Genomic DNA, 20,338 nt, shown 5'->3' with positions numbered 1-20,338 from the left:
TCTCGGTCCAGTCTTAGTCTTGATCTTCAAATGCTTCGGTCTTGTTTTGGCCTCGATACTCTCCAGTCTCGATAATGTCTTGGTCTCGGTTGGTGAGGTCTTGACGACAACACTAGTAGGGGCCACTGGCCCATATGGGTGTGTGAGGTGTACGATAGAAACCACCCCTTCACTGGGGTCAGTATGTCTGTCTGGGAGAGCACCAAATATGTGTTCGGCACCAGATTAAGTTCATGTGGTAGCAAAGAAATAAAAAAAAAAAACGGTTTTTCGAATCGGGACACCCCACGTGCTGCCCTTGCATTCACTTCAAACTCTCCTCTGCCAGTTCAATACAGACTCCGCCCCCCACACAAAGGTCCAGGTTAGTAGCACTCACTGTTTAGCAGAACACCAGCAGCAAAATACAAAATTGTAGCTTTCAAACTTGTATCTTTGGGTGAGCTGTGATGTCTGCTGTTTTCTTTAGGTCTGCCGTCATGTATTGTTTCCGACTGCAGCAGCCAGAGGAGAGTGAAGTCTCCTCGCTGTGTGGGCGTATTTTCAGCTCGGAAAGCAAAAGTCGTGGTTTGATTCAAAACAACACGCTGCGATACGACTACTACTTATTCATGCACAAAGAGTGTGTGAAGTCAACAGGCCTGATTCATTTTCTCAACAGTAGGAGACCTTGTTACACAGCTGATGTTAGTAATGATGTTGATTTAAGAGCGAGCTTTGCACAAGGCCTGCTGCTTTATTCAAATCAAGGAGGCTCAAATATACTTTTGATTTCACCAACCTGGCAGCGTGGGGAGCGAGAACACAGAGCGAATCCTTCCTCACTCAGCTCAGACTTCCTTCCTGTCATGGAAGCCAGCCTCCGTCCACAAACTCATCTTCTCTAATGGGGGGAAGTGAATGTCCTTATTTCACCCATCAAAGTGACTGTAGACAGTAGGTGTACCACAGAGCTTCTGAGGACTTGGAACGTGTCTCCCTCTGGCTGTCGACACGCGCTTAGTAAGGTGATCGTTAAAGCTGCAGGAAGTAACTTTGGAAAATGACTGACACCCTTTGCTTCCTCAAGAGGCAGGGTGTCATCTTGACACGGCACCTCTGAGACCTTCCCTCCAGATGCACCTAGAGACCGGGTCTCCAACAGTACTGAGTTTGAGAAACAAAAACCTGAAACTGCGGTTAGCTGAAGGCTAATCATTCGCTTTAGCTAACTGGTCGCTAGCCTCTTTTAACCTGATCGCATGTCGCACAACAGGCTGAACAAATGCTGCAGTATTATTACTGTGGTAGCTCCCCTGTCCAGGACGGGGAGCTGCCAGCTGTGAATCCAGTTCCAGACCGAGACAATCCCTCTCCTTTTCAGGAAGGTACCGCCGATCTTTTGGCTGGTTTCGCCGGTCCCATACTCCTTGGCCACTCTCTTCTCGGACTCACTCTTCTTTGGCTGCTCTACTGTAGCGGGAACCACGACTTGCCGCTGGTTTCTTCCCTCCAAGTCCTCCCTGACTCAGGGCTGCGTCCCTCCAGCACTTTGGTCCTGCAGGTGAACAAACCCAACATTAGTTGGTTAAAACGTGTCCTGATCCTGACCAGACCAGACGATCGATGACTGATTTGGTCTCCTGCGCGCTCTTTACTGATTCTCTATTTTCAGATACATATATTTGAAAGCCGTTTCCATGGCGATGTTCAGCCCTAGTGAGCTCTTTTGCCCAAAACCAGCTCAGTTCAGTATGTCACGTGAAATGCTCCCCACTTCCCTCGGGCTTCTGAAGTGGTGTGTAGCGGCCCAGGAAGCGTGGCCTGCGAGGCGGCCATGATCCAAGCTCCCATTTGGCAACATCTATGTCGACTGAAAACAGCGAGCGCCTGGCGAGGTTTGAAGCTCATCCTGATCTTTTAATGAGTCCGATTATCGGAACAGCTGTCGCCTCCCGTTCCAACACACACTCGGCCGTCGGCGCGTGACAACGCTACATATGTGCGCGCCGCCGGGTCGCCTCCGAGCCGAGTGTGATGAATACTGTCAGCGAGACTTTGATGACTCGCCGCCAGCGCCGACTGATCCAAGCTGTTTGCCTTTATTCCAGATTGATTAGAAAAGTTTAGTGATCACGCTCTTGAGATCTGTGTCTTTAGGTTCATGAGGTGAAGAGAAGTCGAGCATGTGGCGGAGGATGGTGGCCCGCACAGACTTGCACGTGAGCTTGTGAGATCCGCTCTGAGCTGAGTCGCTGACCTCGGTCCAAACAGGAGAGATGCTGTGCTGGTCGTGGTGTTAGAGGCACTGCGGCAAGAAGAAGAGTTGGAGATGAAGATTTGAAGACTCGGCTGTTCGGAGGAGAGGGGGAAAAGAGTAATGCTGCTTCTGACCCACTTATTTCAGACGTCCCAGGTTCCTTGTGTCCGCCGGACCAGTTGGAGTCTGTCAGCTATTCCAGCGCCTGCGTCCCTCAGCGGAACCAGCTGCTCTTTTGTTTTTGTGGCTCCACAGGCTGTTCTCTATCAGAGGCCCCTGAGGGACTGACTGGACGCCCACCGAGACAGAACGGTGTGTTCCCTCCCAAGGCATCATTTTTTATACACCAATATGGTCAGAGATTCAGGGAGCCCAAACCTTCTTTTTATATCCAACAGCTTTTAATACCTGAAAAAATTCCTGCTCTCCAAGGCTCAAATGCTCCCACACCTTGGGCTGGATGAGAGGAAACGATCACATCACCACCAATCACTTCACTTTGGTTGATATCGACGAAGGTATATTGTGATATAAAACAAAGCACTATGTTTGTCGAGCCCTGTCATGTGACAAGACTTCAGAAGGGCTGATGGGAAACCTCTCATCTTCCACTTGTTTTGTCCTTCATAGAGGGTTTCCGCCACATCACCGAGCAAGGCGCTCCACTGTCACATGATCAAATGTAGTGAAAGGAAACATCGAAACATTCTGGTAACACAAAGCACATCATGGAGCTGGAGTTGAACGTGACGGTTTTTGCTGTATTTTGCGCTGAAAAATTCCCCCCAAAAAAACTCATAACTGGAATCCGTTGCTCGCTGAACTGAGGTCACTCATTCCGGCTGGACATACGAAGAGACGGACCGCTGCTGATTGCAGAGGGATTTACTTCTCATGATTGAAAAGTAACGTTTTTATTGTCACCAATTCTGTAAATGTCAAAACTTTCCCCTCTGATTCATTGGGGGTTTCATCATGAAACAGTTGCAAGAAAGACTGTAGTGTCCAACAAGTGGAATAGAATGAAAATGGATTCAGCGTAGACCTGGGCAAAGTGCGGCCCGGGGACCATATGCGGCCCAATGCTTGTATTTTTGTGGCCCGTTTGACGTCAGACTAAAAGTATTACTGATATGTCATAATTTTTTTGTTCTTTCTCTTTTGGTCATCACCGCCATTTTATTAGTTAATATGCCATGTTCTTAAGACTAAAATTGTAATCTTTTCATTGGCCATTTTTGTGTTTTTCTTGTTCCTCAAAATACATGGAAGTAATACTGAAAATATATTTTTAAATAAATTGCCTTTTTATCTGGAACGTATAGTCCATAGTTGATTTATATTCAAGTTAAGTGCATATGAAATTAAATATTTCAATCGGTTTCATTGCATATTTACACTTCTTAATATTCTTAGTTACATTTCATCTCCTTAGCTTCATTGTGTCCTTGTTACTTAAGTTTATATTTGGGATATTTTTCCATTATGTTTTGGAGTCATTTCTGTCTTTCTTTCCATGATGGCCCCTCACAACAGTTTCTAATGTGGCCCTCGTGGAAATTTAATTGCTCTCCTCTGATGTAGCGTGATAATGATTGTTAGCACCGAAATGACAACATTTATCATGATATTGTTTTTTTGTGTACATCGCCCATCCCAAGTGGAGAATTGAGTGAGATTGAGTGAATGCTGCCCTCTGCGTTTGTGGAGGAGATTCTGGCCGAACAAGTCCTTCACAAGTTAGACTGAATGAAGTATCAGATTAGGGTGGTGTGTGTTGGGCTGTGGAACCATCTTTGTGGGCCGAATATGGCCCGCGGGCCGCCAGCTGAGCCACAGAACAATTCTGTTGCCGTTGTTTCACCGTCAGTCCAAATTTAGTTGCTGACAGGAGCTCAAAAGCTGGATGTTCTGGTGGAAAAGGAGGATGGTCTCTGATGACAAACCTCAAATGAAGCCTTGTTGGTCCTGTGAGAACACATTTTATCATGTATCACGCCAATAGAAGGAGTTAAGCAGATGGCAGACCATCACTGAAAAGTGTTGCAGCGCAATCCTGGTTCATTCTAATTCCCAGCAGCCTTCGTCATCAGTAGGATAAAAATCACTCCTGCAGGCAAGTGAAACTGAGGAAGCTGGACTGTGGCTCTTCCCTGCACCTCAGCTCCTTGGTCCCCAGAATGCAAATCCACGTTCTCTTAAATGTGGTCCCTCAGGCAGGTGTTGGTCAGAACCACCATTTGTACGACTTGTCCTAGACAGATGGATGAGATATTTGATGGAACAGATCCCAGAGTTTAGATCAGTCCTGGACTGGGACCTGTCGGTCACTTGCGTGTGGCCCCGCCCCCTGCCTGAAGTCAGAGCACGTAGTCGTGCCGAGGCGCTGCTGTTGCAATGGTTGTCTCGTGACGTATGTCATATACATGATTTTAAAGATTTTTTTGAGTTTTATCAAGCTGGTTTTGAGTTATCTCCAGCGCCGGTCAAGGTCGTGGTTGTGGGTGACATCAGGGCAGGACTCTCGACCTAAACCAGAAACATTTGGCCAGAAAGAGACCATGTCTCGGCATTGGCTTCCCGTGTGCTGAGTGAAAACGGCTGAGATTCTCGTAGCAGAGCGTGAGAACGCAGGCCCCTGGTCCACCTCTGGCTTGGGAATGTCTTGGATTTCATGGCTCTGCTCTCACTACGCTGTCTCCAGAACCCGAATGCCCCAAGATAAAGAGCTAAATTAACATTAAATAACTGAGTGGATGTGAGACAATGTTGGCAGTTTGGTTATAATAAGATGGAATTATAGTCAGTGGTGTGGAAAAAAAGGTGAGCGCGAGGTCATGTGGTAATAATCTGAGAGGAGTTGTGTGATGGGTGAAAAGCCTTTAATCTGACAAGCGTTTAAATGAGATGCAGTGCCTTCAGTGGCAGACGGGGGGTGCTGTAGGACCTGGGAAGGAGTGAGGAGCGTGCGTCCCCACAGCCAGCTCCACGCTCCAGCCGTCCCTCTCCCTCCTCTCTCTCTACCCGCCTCTCCGTCTCTCACTCAGTCCATCCTCTCGCCTGGTGATGCTTCTGCTCTCCCTGGCTGCGTGCTAGCGGCTGGACTGGGGTTCCGAGCCGAGGGTCGAGCTGAGGGGGATCAGCACTGCGCGGGGTTTACTGCGACGCTGGAAGAGCTCAGAACCTGTGGAAGGAGGACACAGCCGGCTGCTGAGGTCTGACGCCTGCGTGTGTCTGCATCTGTGTGTGTGTGCGTGTGCGTGTGCGTGAGAGCTCACCTTTTGATCATGCGTATTCATCATCGAATGTAAATGTGCTGCTCTTGGGTGAAGACACGGATGGAGTCAGCGTGACTGTCGTGCGGCACTTCACCTGAGATGTGTGGTGCGTGCGTGCGTCTTCACGTGACGGAGGTCTTCAACTTCCTTCCTTCCTGTGCTGCTTGCCTCTGGTCGGGTGATCGCTGAATGTGTTTCCTAAAACGGTACCATGTGGGATCCCTGAAGTATCATCAGCCCCCCGGCCCCCACCTGCCGTCATGTCTGCTGTCTCATTGAGGTCTGATTAAATCAGAGCGAGCTGGCGTGCGTGCAACATTTGGCCGGGGAAAGGGATCAACTTGATGCTTGCTTTACCTTTCTGCCACTCGCGGGATTAGTCCTTCCCCCGTCCAGCCAGACCCATTTCTGTCACACTCTCCTCTCTGCTCCTGCTGAGGCAGCAGGATTTCAGTCCCTTCAGGATCCTGTGGGCAATTTTTGTGACTGCTGCGAGATGATATGGCTGAGCATGTCGGACCTCAATTATTGAAACGTTTTTTCACCCTCAACAACTCGCAGCTGCTTCAGTTATTGTCTGTTAAACCCCTGAACAACAGTGTCATCATGGTATGGGCAGCGTGGTTGTGTAGCAGAGTGTGCTGCAGCCAGTCTTTAGCCGTCTGTGGTTCTATGCTCGTGTGGGTTTCATCTGGGCTGCGCACATGACGGGCCTCTCTTCACCACATGTTGACAAATACAGTGGAAACTCAACTCAAAATCCCAGTGTTGGGGACCTGCGCCGGGGAGAACCCAATGACACTTCTGTGGTATCGGTGTCCCCGACTGGAACCCTGTTTTGCGCAGGTCAAAAGGTTGGGGTCTGCACAAAAGGTCAGAGGTCAAATCACATGACTACCTGATGATATCACAGTCCAGTTTTGAAGGGACGGTGCTGGGTCCCAGGCCCGTCCAGGGACTCCAGAGCCCCTCCCCCTGTGGCTCAGAAATCTAGATTTCATTCAGTCGGCTTGTCTGTACTTCAGTTGTCTGTATTTCAGTTTTCAAATGTTATTGTTGAATCTTGTAACATTAAAATGAAACTCGACCAAAATGTGCGCCACCTGAGCTGACCTCTGACATGCAGACTTTGATCCTGACGATCTTCAGGTCCACATCCATACGTGTGCGAGCAGGTCTCGTCCCACATGACTCGTGTAGAAACGAGGCTCACGGACGCTCCGTCACTCTGAGCACAGCCAGTCAAGTCGCTGCTCTTTCACACGCTTCCTCTCGCTTTTGGGCGCTTTCAGACAGCCGCGCTGATTTAATGAGGTCAATCCTGCGTTTGAGAAGCTGAAACTTCTGAAGCGGTGTCTGGTGGGGCTGTACACACGCAGGCAGGCGGGTTGCTCGTCCTTCTCTCTCCTGCACTGAACGTGGAAACAGGTTTGAAATGGGTTTGCAAATGCTCGTCTTACATTGAAGAGTGAAACACTGACAGGACACGGTGGCGGGTTTCTCTTGGTGGTCGCAGCAGGTGGATGCTCCTGAACCTGTGTTGTGTCATAAACGCTAGACTGTAATACCTGCAGGACTTGGTGGCTCCGCCTCCTGTTCTTGCGTGAATGTTCTGAGGGTACGTTTAAACAGCGAAGGCACCACGGACTGCAGTTCCATGCAGAGCAGCCCGACTGAGGCAATAGCTCGATTAAGCAGCCGACTCCAATGTTCAAGTTCTCCCTGTTTACATGCAGCGCAATGAGTAGTTCTAGCTAGCTAGCTTAGTCCGGCTACTGGCTACATGCTATCTTAGTCCAGCTACTGGCTACATGCTAGCTTAGTCCAGCTACTGGCTACATGCTAGTTTAATGCAGCTACTCGCTACATGCTAGCTTAGTCCAGCTACTGGCTACATGCTATCTTAGTCCAGCTACTGGGTACATGCTGTCTTAGTCCAGCTACTGGCTACATGCTAGCTGAGTCCAGCTACCGGGTACATGCTAGCTTAGTGCAGCTATTGGCTACATTCTAGCTTCCTCCAGCTACTGGCTACATGCTAGCTTAATCCAGCTACTAGCTACATGCTAGCTTAGTCCAGCTGCTGGCTACGTGCTAGCTTAATCCAGCTACTGGCTACATGCTAGCTTAGTCCGGCTACTGGATACATGCTAGCTTAATCCAGCTACTGGCTACATGCTAGCTTAGTCCGACTACTAGCTACATGCTAGCTTGATCCAGCTACTGGCTACAAGCTAGCTTAGTCCAGCTAATAGCCACATTATCCAGGTCGTGGAGTCTGACTCAGAGAAATTCTAGTTTCTCTCCAGGACTATGCCGTTTACATGCGTTTTAAAAGTCAGATTTTAGTCTGACTAATGCAGTAATTTGGTTTTCTGGGTCATCATGTGACTGCAGTCAGTGAAAACCACTTGATGCGAGGAACTTTGCACCTAGTGAAACTGCGTTTACTGAGTGACGGAGCGGCTCAGAATTGACTACCTGGCTGTAGGTGCCATTTTCGGGAAATCAAACTCTGATACATGTGGACAGGACGATACAAACCGCTCCTTTTCAAAGGTAACACGTATCACAGAACCCGTGCCTGTCTTTGACGTTGCAAAACCGTGGGTGGCAGCGTAACAAGGCGCTAACGTTCGCCAATCACAACCATGAAAATCGCAACAACTGCATCTGTAGAGCCGCTGTGCCTGAAAATGCAACATCAACTGTGCTGCTGCTCTGAAAGAATAAATGGCGGTCACACTTCTGACTCCAGTTCTGTCCCATACTGTGACGTCGACTGGCTGCTGTTCCTCCGCTTTGCTCCGTTCACATGTACAGTAAACCTGCAGGAGTTCTGAAAAGCATCGTACCAGAGGCGACTTCTCTGTTTGTGTATAAATGAAGGGACATTTCTTTGTTTCTGAAAATAGCCAGGTACGTCTGAACTGGCCCTGAAAGTTGAAGATCAGACTGGACGCTCCAAGCCCGTGGCAGGTTCATAACCCGGGGTGTAAGAACAAGCAGCCCAGTTGTGTTCCAGAGCATCACAAGAGAGGGTCCAGAGGGTCTCTCAGCTGGTGGGGGGTGTGGGGGACCCGTCTAATGAGAAGCAGCAACAGCCCCCAGGGGAGCAGCGTGGTGATTCATGTGCAGACGTTCCTCCACACGTGTTAACTCGGCGCTCCAATTAACACCTCTACCAATCCATGGCTGCACTTGACAGTCGCTGAGGCCTGTGGAGGCCAGAGTGTATTCATTACCGTTATCCCTGTTTGTTTAAGGGATTTAGCAATTGTTTGCTGTGGCTCTGCCGTTTCCAGGTCATTTATCTGCAGGCTATTTTGGGCCACATGATGTAGCGTGGTGCCAGACAGCGTGCCGGTGTGGATGGATGGGCGGAGCGAAGGCTGACGCTGCTGCGGTTGTTCTTCCAGGGGGCGTGATCAACAAGGACCTGTGCCACTACCTGAACCTGCGCTTTCAGAAAGGCTCCGTGGATCACGAGCTGCAGCAGATCATCCGGGACAACCTGTACCTGCGGACCGTCCCCTGTAAGTACTGCAACCGTCGTGTCCACCTGCCGCCATGTGATGCTGGCTCGGGAGACAAGTGTGTGTGTGGATGCTCACTTCTCTTTTGGGGCATCTTGATCTGGGCTCAGGGCGGCTGCAGATGCTCGAGAGCTTTAGTGTCACTGGCGCTGTGAGTGACCTCAGAGGGAGGTGGAGAGCTTCAAGTGTGGAGCCCCGACGCTAGAACCTTACGGCCTGCTTTCTTTGGCTTTTACTCCGGTTTCCTCCCCCAGTCCAGAACCGGCTCTTCTATTTAAGTCTCATGATTGAAAGACTAACACTATATGACCTTGAGTTTTGGGTGTGAGTGAGTGAGTGAGTGAGTGAGTGAATGAATGAATGGTGGAGCTGAAGCCTCTGATTGTTTCATTCTCTAATGTGTTCAGTTGGTTGCTAAAACAGGTAGAGATTACCGTACCGGACTATAAGCCGCAACTATTTTCTCATGGTCAGAACCCTGTGTCTTATACAACAGCGCGGCTATTATATGGATTTTTACAGGCTCAAATCAGGTGAAATCGGACACGACGAAACCAATGAAATCCAAGGCTTTTTATTTACCCTTAAAGCACTCAAAATGCACTTTTGGCCATGGGTCCACGCTGTCGCTCTCCTGGAGGTCTGGAATCGAGAAGCAGCTGCTGAGACAGTCTGCGCTGTTGGAACTACGCAGGTGAAAACGGCGCATTTGGAGGACTTTAGTGTGAATAAAAGATGTGAGGAGCTCATGATTCTAGTTCAGAACATTGCAGTTTGTTTTATGAGTCAGTCTCTATTCGGGACCCTGTTTTAAAAACTTGTTTTTAAGCCAGCTCAGGTTTTTTAAAGGGTAGTTTGGCGTGTAAGAGGAGCTTGCGAAGCAGCGGACACTGTGAGAACTCCAGCTGAGTTCCATTCAGTTTCAGTGATTCATCCACTCGTGAGTTCGACTCTTTAAATTCCTGCAAAGGCTTCGGAGGGTTTCTGAGCTCCGAACTGCTTCTGACCATATGGTCCTGCCGCACTTGTGACATCATCAGCTGCCTCTGCCTCAGGGCTGATTCTGTTTGCTGTTTTCGCTCACTCAGCTCTGAGTTTAGTGTGATCATCATCTCTGAAGAGCATCTCTGTGATAAGACGGTCCGGACCCAGCCATCAGACCCATCTGTCTGGACCCATGATTCCCAAATGAGGGGTCTGTGCCAGCAGATGGATTCTGCTGACGCCACTTCCGAAAATGAGCCTTGATTCTTGGGGAGTAAACATTATGGAGAACTGCTCCACATATGTTGAGGTTCCACTCCACTGGGTCCTCAGTCCTGAATAGTTAAAGTGGAGTGAGCTCAACCTGGTGGCGCTGGTGCTAGTGTGGACTCCACGTCTGCAGGGTCATTAGCCCAGATCAGCACCAGTGTTGCTGTCACGACCCGATACGTGCCTCTAATGTGACATGAAGAAGACATAATAATGGTGGAAACTCTCCGTCCTCCGCCGGTGGCGATGGATTTAACAGGCTCACCGCCGCTGCCTTGTCAATACTTCTTCCAAAGTGGCCATGTTGGTTTTGGAGTTTGTTGTTGTTATAAACTATTGACACTTGGCTGCTCCCCCTGGTGGATATATTGATGAACAGCAAAGGAAAGAACACATGGAAGCATGTGATCAGTGACTGCGACATGGTTTGAAACTGACGGCTACATTTTCACATCTAAAGCGAGCATGAATGGGCCTTAACTCTCATACGCTACTGTGTCTGGAAACCTCTCGTCGATTGATGTTTGTTCAGCTGTTCCCTTCCGTCTGTTCCGTCCTTCATTCAGTCATGTCTCGTATATGTCCTGCTTGTATCTGTTGGATTTGTGGCCATGGTGCCGTTTTTCTGTCATGCATGGACGTGTTCAACAGGTTCTGTTTGCATAGAACTTCCTTCAAGTTCTTCTGTGCTGGTGGAGAGCGTTCTTCCATAAAAGGCAGAAAGAGTCAGTCACTGAAATCCGCCCTCTTCCTTCAGCTCTTTCGGCCGTTTCCTGGCTTCTTTGGCTGTGATATGTTGTGCATATCATCCCTTCAGCTGAAGGGTCAGATGGCGAGTCAGAGCCACGTGATTCATCCACAGGATCATTGGTTTAAGCTCTGACTGAGCTCTGTCTCTTGACTCAGGATTCTGATTTGACCTTGTGTTTCTGAAACTGATTTGCTCGGTCAGTGAACATTTCTATGTGTAAAGAACATCAATACATTTCCGAACTGATTTGCGAGAGGTTGCCCTGCCAGTGAGACTGGCGACAGTTGCTAGTTAACCTTCTGCTGTTTGAGTTGAGTCTAGTTTTGGGCAGGTTTCTTCATTATCTCGCTCCACCACGAAAGATTTTGTGGCTCACCTACCTCAGATTGAAGATACGGCGGTGGCGCTGGAAGCCCTGATGGTGGTGCGGCTCAGACTCCATCTCCCTGCTGTGAAGTTGTGAGGTGGAGTCGGAGGAGCAGCAGGGTTAAAAACCACTGCTGAAACTTGAAGTGGAATCAACACGTCTCTGCATCGGAGTTTAGTTCACCATGAAAATAGAGGAAATCTCCTCGGAAATGTTCTGACAGATGGAATGTAAACAAGTGCGGCGATGAACTTGACTTGTAAACATCAAAGGGAAGAAAGCGGAGCAAGAACCCTACATGTTTCCCCCACATGTCATTAAATATGAATACGTCTGCTGCTGCTGGTGGACAGAAATAAATATGTGCTAAATAAACCTGAAAGTCGCCAGGGTCTCCGACGACCTGGGAGAATGTCGCAGTTTTGTCGGAGTTGGTCTCTGTGACCCGCTCAGACTGGGTGTGTGCTGGTTCTCAGTTGAACTCAGGTTGCTGGACTGAGCAGGAGAGACGAGGATGAAGGAGTTTAGAACCTGAGACCGGAAAAAGCCAGAAGGGTTTCCAGCATTGACCTCTGAGGAGTCGTGATCTCCACCAGATGAGTCCCACATGACCTCAGCAGGAGTCCGTTCAACCAAGCTTTGATGTTCCTAGCCGCTGCTCAACAGAGCTGTGACCTCTGACCCTTGCTGCCTCTCCACCTACATGTTGAGCAGCGTCCTGAACTCACTTGGTGTCTGTAGAGACTGAGCTCCGGTGGATGGTGAGAGCAGTCAGTTCATGTTTCACAGTCTTCGGTTGTTACTTCTTCAGCTCCGTACCGAGCCTCTCTTGCATATATTTTGGATGTTTTCCACCATATTTCTATTTCGTTTAAAATTAAATGAAGTTCAACAAATTCTCAAAACAGTGAATGAGCGCCATCAGTAGTTGCACACCCCTGAACTGACTGCTTCTAGACCTTCTGGTCCTGATGGAGAATCATCATGGAGCATCACAGGTTCCCACCACCTGCAGGTTCTTATCTTCGTCTGTAAATCTACAATCATTTGGCAACCCGATGAGGCTTGTTTGTGAGCCGCTGCCTTAGGAGCAGATGTGCTGAAGAGGACGGATGAGTTGCTTCTCTCTGCTCTCCAGAGGGAACATGGGACTTTCCTAAAAGCTGAGTTTGTGTGCGACGTCATCGTGGCGTTGATCAGCTGCTGGAACGTGTCGCCGCAGCTGCGATCACATCCTGTTGTTTAGCAGCTCATGTCCGAGCGAACCGCTGCAGGGGGGCGATGTTTACAGGAGCATCGAGCTGGTCTTGACTCCAGCCAGTGCTGGGTCGATGATGCTGCTGCTCCTGGTGCAGGAAATATAGCTTTCCCTCTCCGTCTCTTTTCTTCTTCTTTCTGTGAATACGCTTCCTCATGATCTCATTCCCTGTCACTGGCTCCCGAGTTCACTGACGTGCAGTGAGTGAGTGAGCTCCTTTCTTCCTGACTCTTCACCTCGCCACCGTGGGTCAGCTGGACGACCTTCCGCTCTGTTTTCTTTCACTGTCACGACGACCACGGAGGCTCAGACCTTCATGAGGAAGATAGTGTGAGAGGGTTGCTGTGTTCCCCTGGAAGAGAACATGCTGGACCTTCTCAGCTCCACGATGACAGTGTGTGTGTATGCAACACGTGTGGGCAATAACTCAAGACCCAGAGGACGGTCCAACACACCACACCCTTAAATGTTGCCTGCCCTGAGCATAGTTTGGAAATGAGATCAGCTGTGACACGTGTCCCTTTATTTGCTGTTGTTGCTGCAGGTCCCATAATACACTGCAACACTTGAAGATCCAACATGAAACATTCAAATGAAATACGTTTTGCAGGTCAGGTGGGGTCCATCTGGACTCCCTGCTGTGTTTTGGCCCTGTTTGAGTGGGGCACCTTTGTCCCAGGGCAGAAACCAACCTGAGAACAGGCTGAGGTCCAGTGACCTGGAGGAGGCAGGGGTCAGAGGTCATCCTCTCCTGATGAAGGTGTGGCAGGGTGGCTGTTGACCAGGCTCCTGGTGATGACGTTGATGGAGGCCCGGTCGAGGCTCTGACATGCTGCTCACTAGTGGTCGAGTCAGAAGCCCCACCTGCCCCACTTCTTCGGCTCAATGTCCTCAGTGATGCCTGAGCACTCTCCTTATAGTCAAGTCTAATTTCCTTCTTCCCACCGTGACCTGGATTTGTTTCAGGAACAATTTGATTGTGTTTTATTCGTACTTTAGTGCGATTATGAAAAATTAGTTTTGGGTTCCAGAGAGCTCACTTGCTCTTATCAGTCCTTTTACTCAGTCTTATTGGAGGCGAGGTTTCCATGGCAACTGTTTCCACTCCTCGTCTGCATCAAAGGCAAAACCTCAGCCCATTTTCTTCTTCTACTCCCCCGAAACATCCTTCAAATTCTTCATCACATCTAGTGACGTTGGGAAGTGGGTCAAGGTTGTCTGCGTTTGTAGTGTTTACATTAGCGAGCGCCGATCCACGTGAGGGCGTGGCTAACGTTCTCCCTGAGTCTTTATGAGGCGAAGAGATGGATTAGGGACACAGATGTGGAGGTGTCTGCGCTGATGCCGGGCGTGACGTTCAGTGCCTCGATACAGATGGGGCCAAAAGAGAAGTGTGACTGTCTCCGGCTGCTGAAGGCCGGTGACAGTCACCCTCCTGTCCTTGTCTGTCCAGCCGCAATGCCAGACGCATCCATCAGGTGGCTTGTCTGCCGTCACATCTTCACCACTTCCTTCCTTGTTCTCCTGAGAATGAGCTGACTTTTAGTGAGTCACGAACGGAGGACCATCCATTCGACCTTGCGTTCCTGGAACAGAGAACATGTCTTTGAGAAACGTCTTCACTTTGATTGTAATCTTAATTCCACGAGTCGCGCGAGGAGAGCAACATCAGAGGAAGATACATTCTTCTGTCACTGACCTTCCAGACCTTCAGCCTCTTCCTGGGAGCGTCATTCCTGGAGGAGTATCTCATTACCTGAGTGATGAAAAGTGTTCGTGGGCAACAATGTTGATTCAGCTGGGTCCGAATTGGTCCTGGTTCTGTTGGGCCTCCACACTACCGTGACAAGACTGTGGATTCTTTTTTGGGCCATCGAGACGTGATTGAAAATGATGACAGAAACAGGCTAGCGACCATGACGGGAAAAATGATAATCACCATTCTTTTGATTCCAATTATAACCACAGTTTAGTCTTATTGAACCTTCCAACTTTATTGTGCACCAAACATCACTGTAGTAGTCACATGTGGTAAATATAAATGATAATGTAACAGCTCTATTTAGCCGTCATCATGTCACTCTTGAAGGGCTCTTGCTGCTTCAGGCATCTGTGCGGAGAAGCCTCTGAGCAGGCACTTGTGAAGTGTGAGCGACTGTTCTCTTCCACCTCCAAACCACCAGTGGTTTTCAGAACATCTCCAGCAAGCAGTTGTCACTGCTGTCCAGACTCAGGACACTGCATGAGCGTCTGCTCCTGGGAGGTTCTAACCCTGAGAACCATGACCACACTGCTGCTGGACATCATACTTAGCGTCCCGTACCCAGATTTTAGCTGGGGTGATGAGCGCTCTGCCATGCTACGTCGACCTATCAAAGACAAAACCAAGCATGGTTCCTGCGATGGCGAAGTCCACCAAGCCATGAGAGTCGGTGAATTCCCATCTAATTCAGGGAGACTAGAAGAAGCACCCTTTTCATGGAAGCCAGTATGATGGCGCAATGACTAGGGCACTACACAGGAGCTAAAGATTAGATGGGCTTTTTTCACTGGACGCCCTCAATTTCCAGTCATCTGGACCAATTTCTGGAGCAGCCGCTTTGCCACACAAGCTTTTACCTAGGATTTTGAAACAGGGCGTCCAAAACCCCGCCCCCTCCCGACACACCGTGTCAACGACTGACAACGAACAACTTGCTTTGTGAAAAACACAGCTGTAAACATCTATTTGTACCAAAATAACTGGATAAACAACAAATAAACAAGCCTCTGAGTCAAATAACAAAGGTTAACAGACATGAACTCAGTCACTGTTGCCACAATAACACTTGCAGGGGTCCCCTGCGCAATAGTTTTACTTGTCTGACATTGATTCATTAAAATAATAATAATGAGCCTCAAATATTCCTCCAATTAGAAAGCAATGAGTTAGTTTTGTGAACGATTGTTTAAAGTGTGGAACTTACCTGCGGTTTCCTCCTGTCATCGGCGTCAGACACCCATCCCATCAATATCAGCTTCCACGTCGCGAGTGTCGCAACTCGCAAGATCACGGCGGTTAACAAATATGGCGACCACGATGGCCAAAATAAGGTTAGAGAATCTGTGAAGTTGGATCAGAGTGGGCGAAATTACTGGGCAGAAACCCAATTTAATGTAAACCAGTGAGATGACAGTAGGAGTTGGGCATTATACAGGCACTAATGATACATTTAGGGCGTCCTGCTGAGGAAACAGGGCGTCCGGTTTTGAGTGCTGGAGGTGTCCATTTGTTCATGTTTTGCAGTTTAGTGCGTCTGCTGCACGCAGCAGTTTAATATTCAAGACCACAGTCTTCACTCCAAATGGCGTTTTTATGGCAAACTGCAGACTCCAGTGCTGCGTCACACAGATTTCATGGTGGGTTCTAGTTTTACCTATAAGTGGAGTTTTATGAGCAGAAATCAGCTGTAGTTTTGGCCTGTGGTTGGTCAGCATTAACTTCTCCTAGTACGAGTAGTTGCACCTGGCTGCTGACCTGGGCCTGACTAGAGACCAGTGTTGGACTTGTACCTGACCTGACACCAGCACCTGCTCAACGTTGACTCTCAGTATTAAAACGAAATATGCATTTAACTGTAGCTCAGTTTCAGCCGTTCATGATGGACTGGAGAACAGTGGACCGGTTTGGGTGAAAACTGTTGTGCAGAAGGATGGATGGGGGCCACTGAATTGGGGGCCATTTTTGATGGACAGGCTCCACACCCAGAGTTGCTCCCTTCCTGAGGTGCCGGAGCTTCTGCCTGCTCTTTGCGAGGACCCCAGAGAGTACACACCAGCTTGGCTGCTTGTGTCCGGGTCAAATAGGAGCCGCCTGTGTGTGCTCTGATTACTAATGGTGGGATGAATTGAATAGTTCAGAGCCAAGCGGAAGAGAAGGAGTCCGTTCAAATATTCGGCTGAATCTCTGTTTGCGGTCCGTCTGTGTTTGAACACCTCAAACCGATTCTTCCTCTCCGGAGTCAAGCTGACGTCCTGCTGTCGTTTAACTTCCCGCCACGTCCCCGCAGGGTTCTCTCCCTCCGGCTCCGACCTACTGACTCGTGTGCCTCATTTACCTTCAGGGTTCGCTCGTACGTCCAGCGGAATGTAGCCGCGGTGGAATCTGAGAGCAATTTTCTCCCAGCGTCCCAAAGCTTTCATTTCAAACGCTGCCTCGCGCTGCATAAATCAGCTGCTCCCTCCTGCTGTGTGATTGTTGGCCACGCCGACTGTGATTAGCATCCAGCTGTAGCAACCGCAGCCGTCCCTGGAGAGCAGCGCCGAGCAGTGGCGGCCATCAGTCGTGCCAGTGATTCCGCCTCTTCACTTCTTCTGGAGTGGCGCACCTGAGCTACATGTCAGGACCAGACCTTGAATGTAGTGGACCAAACCGGAGTCCCCCCCACGTGGGCAGGCTGCTCACTGATTCTGACTCTGAACCTGACTCTTAATCTGACTCTAAAGTGGATCGTAAACTGCCTAACCAGGAGGCTGAGTTGGGACAGAGACTCATGGGTGGTGTCTCTGCTCCCCATAGTCCCACTCTCTCACACACCGCTCTTCTGGTTCTGTCCTCTGTGGCACCCAGATGACTGTGGTGAACCAGGCTGACCCTGTAATGACGCAGAGCTCTGAGATGTATTTGCATGGCCGCGACCCCTGATGGGAGCGGATCGGCTCCACGCTGCAGGAATTCATGCTCGCAGGTGACAATAACAGCAGTGAGTGTTGCACTTATCGCTAATGGCCAGGGAACTAAGTGGATCATACAAATTGAAAGTGACTGGAAGAGTTTCAATTTGAATGTTGCTATTCAGGCTCTGCACCAGAGCGCGACAGCAGCACAAGTGTTAACACTGTCAGACTGGTGTCTCTTTATCATCCAGCTACCTTTCAGTGAGAGCCACCTTCATGCTGACGGCCTCCTCGCAGTTGCTTTGTGATGAGTGTGGCTGATGCAGACAAGTCTTCAGTCAGTCACTGTCCTCTCCTCACGTAGAGAAGACTAGAGTGGCTGATGTGGACTCACAAGGCTTGCATGCAGCTGCCGAAGTCCAGTGGCCCACAGCTTCAGGTCCCCACTCACTGCTGTCCTGGGGCCCCCGGCTTCAGGAAAATGGCTTCTGACAAGGTCACTGAGACGCCTGTTCAGGTCAGCAAGGGATCCTGAAGTTCATAAATTCAGTCCATAAGTCCCAACCCCCATGATGGAAATATAGAATATAGGAGGAAAAAAAGCAGTAGTGACTAGTGCAGCATCACCTGAACACTATACGGGGCGGACGTAAACAAACATGGCCGACCTCCAGGCTGTTTCTGAGCTCAGATCTGCAGCTACTGTTTGAATGAGCCACTGACACACACCTTCACCTCTCAGACTCCGCCCCCATCCAAACCTCCGTCAGGCTCTGCCCTTGTGAGGCGCCCCGAAACAACACAGGCATCAATCCCTTCCCATTTCTGCAGTTGACGAATGTTGAACAGAATTTACTCAAAGTGTCGCCTTGACCTGTGTAATCTACTGAGGAAGCCCGTGTCATGGACTTTTTGAGACTATGTAATGCCCCATAACGGGCCATTGACACAAAGATATCCAGATGAGTGAGTGTCCTGGGGGGAATGGACCTGCCATACTCTTCAATCTGCTGAGGACATTGGGCCCCCATCTGCTGGCATCTCTGTAGTGTGAGAGCAGAAGCATGTGCTGTTATAGGACAGACCTCGCTCCCTCAGCGAGAGGTTAGATGAGCTGACCCCTCTCCTCCCTGCCTGCACTCTCTTCTTCACCTGCCTTGGTCGCTGTCTGATGAAGTCGTGTTTGCTCCACACATACTCTCCTATCCTGACCTCCATTCCTCCTCCTTCACCCTCACCTCATCACCTGCGTTGTGAGGGAGCGCGACGCCAGCCCAGCCCCAGCTCTTGCTTCCCCGCCTCCTCTCCTGGTTCTGATCTGGTGCCGCCTGTGTGACTTGGACTCGTGCGCCACCACAACTGAACCGGTCTTTGAGAACAGGAGCTCTCATTCATTTGATCAGAGAAGTGTTTTGTTATCCGCCACAACAGCGATTAGCGGCCTCCAGCCGGGCCTGTTTTTGTGTCAGCAGTCTCTGAAGCCTGCAGTCTCGCACCCAGATGAAGGGTCACCGCTGGAGCGTCTTGCTGCTGCTCTCGTTTATCTGCTGCGAAAAAACGGGGCCGAAAGCAAATGAAATCTCCACTCTCTTTGATCCTCTGTGCCCCACAATCTTCTCTGTATAATGTAAGAGAAGAAACAGTTATTTTCATGTTCCCGCACTTCAGCTCCAGCCCCACAGCCTTGTTGTCATCCTGTAAAGACACTGCAAATCTCTCTTTTTCACTGTCTAATCTCTCAGGTTGGCTTCTGTCTCTGAACCAGAGCGTGCATGTCTTAGCCGTTGCTGTTCCGCCTTCCATCTCTCAGAATGTCTGCTCCACGCCTGTGTTCAGGTCGCGAGAAGACCTGAGGAGCAGGAGACGTTCACACGAAGCTTATCTTCAGTCCGTTGAATTTGAGGTCAGCTTTCACAGTCTGTGGATTAGGGAAAGGCGATAACTTATTGTACACGATATACCGACGAGGACACTCCCCATGGTGAGAATTCTGCATCTCACAATAAACTGGATAAACGTGTGGCTCATTCGCTGCATTGGCCGCGCTCTCCAGCTCCGCGCCGTTTGACAGCCGACACCGGTGTGTGACAGTTGTGGAGAGTGTGGTGGACTTTGGTTCATCATGGTAGTTTGAAAGTGATTTTGAATCCAGGGAACCTTTGATCATGACACTGGTCGACTCTGAGTCTCTGGATCCCTGTTTCTTTGATGAGATGGAGTGGTCCTCATAGGGTCTCTGACGCGCTCGTCTGCCTAGGTTCACATCAACACGTGCAGCTCTCCCACTGCTCTGGTGAAAACAGTTGGATATTGGCGGATATATTCTTCCGCGTCTCCATTAGGCTTCACTGATGGCGGACACACTCTCACAGGCAGCGCTAATGCTACGAGGCCATGGAAAACAAGCATTTTAGGAGAGAGAATAATGGTTTTTCATCACACAAGACAAAGGACTGACAGTTTGTACCATGATCTGGAGAATAGAATCTGACTCCATGATCATTTCTTCACCTGATTTCTAATGTTTCTTCAGTAGCATCGAGGAAATGTGTCCAGACTGCTCCATAGTTCAAGTCAACTGTTCAGAGACATGAGATACAGCAGACAGACGGCTCCATTTAACCCCTAAATAAAGCTGGCAGAGCAGCCTGTCAGACACCAGCGGCTTCTACCAGAGACCTGAAACATTGAGTTTCTCATCTCTGCACTTGGTTCACTGTTCTATTGAAACATCAACAAACCATGATGGAGACAAACTCCACTCATAAGTTTCATCGTGAAACAGTTTCAAGAGAGACTGTAGTGTCCAACACATGGAAGAGAATAAACATGCATTTATCCTTATTATCATTATCGCTGAAATGACATTTATCGTGATATATTTTCTTTGTCCATATCACCCACCCTTGGTGCAGATAATACTCTTATGTAGCTTTGTCTGAAATGACTTCTGTGAGACAAATTCCAGTATTGCCTCCTGAGTGGCCTGATGCAGAACA

The 20,338-nt window shown here is 49.3% G+C and overlaps 1 protein-coding gene across 9 annotated transcripts in view; it reads left to right on the top strand.

Moving 5' to 3' along the window:
• The window catches only part of magi2a (membrane associated guanylate kinase, WW and PDZ domain containing 2a), a 138,677-nt gene that overhangs the window by 38,486 nt on the left and 79,853 nt on the right, over positions 1–20,338 (top strand). For all 9 annotated transcript variants that reach the window (XM_053863817.1, XM_053863820.1, XM_053863819.1 and 6 more), the window contains exon 2: positions 8,937–9,053. In XM_053863817.1, coding sequence (XP_053719792.1) covers positions 8,937–9,053 — 117 coding nt within the window. The remainder of the gene's footprint in view (positions 1–8,936; positions 9,054–20,338) is intronic.

The sequence above is a fragment of the Synchiropus splendidus genome, chromosome 4 (assembly GCF_027744825.2).
Source record: "Synchiropus splendidus isolate RoL2022-P1 chromosome 4, RoL_Sspl_1.0, whole genome shotgun sequence".
Taxonomy (NCBI): Eukaryota; Metazoa; Chordata; class Actinopteri; order Syngnathiformes; family Callionymidae; genus Synchiropus; species Synchiropus splendidus.
The sequence above is the reverse complement of the archived record's forward strand: the minus strand, read 5'-3'. Positions and strand labels throughout refer to the sequence as shown.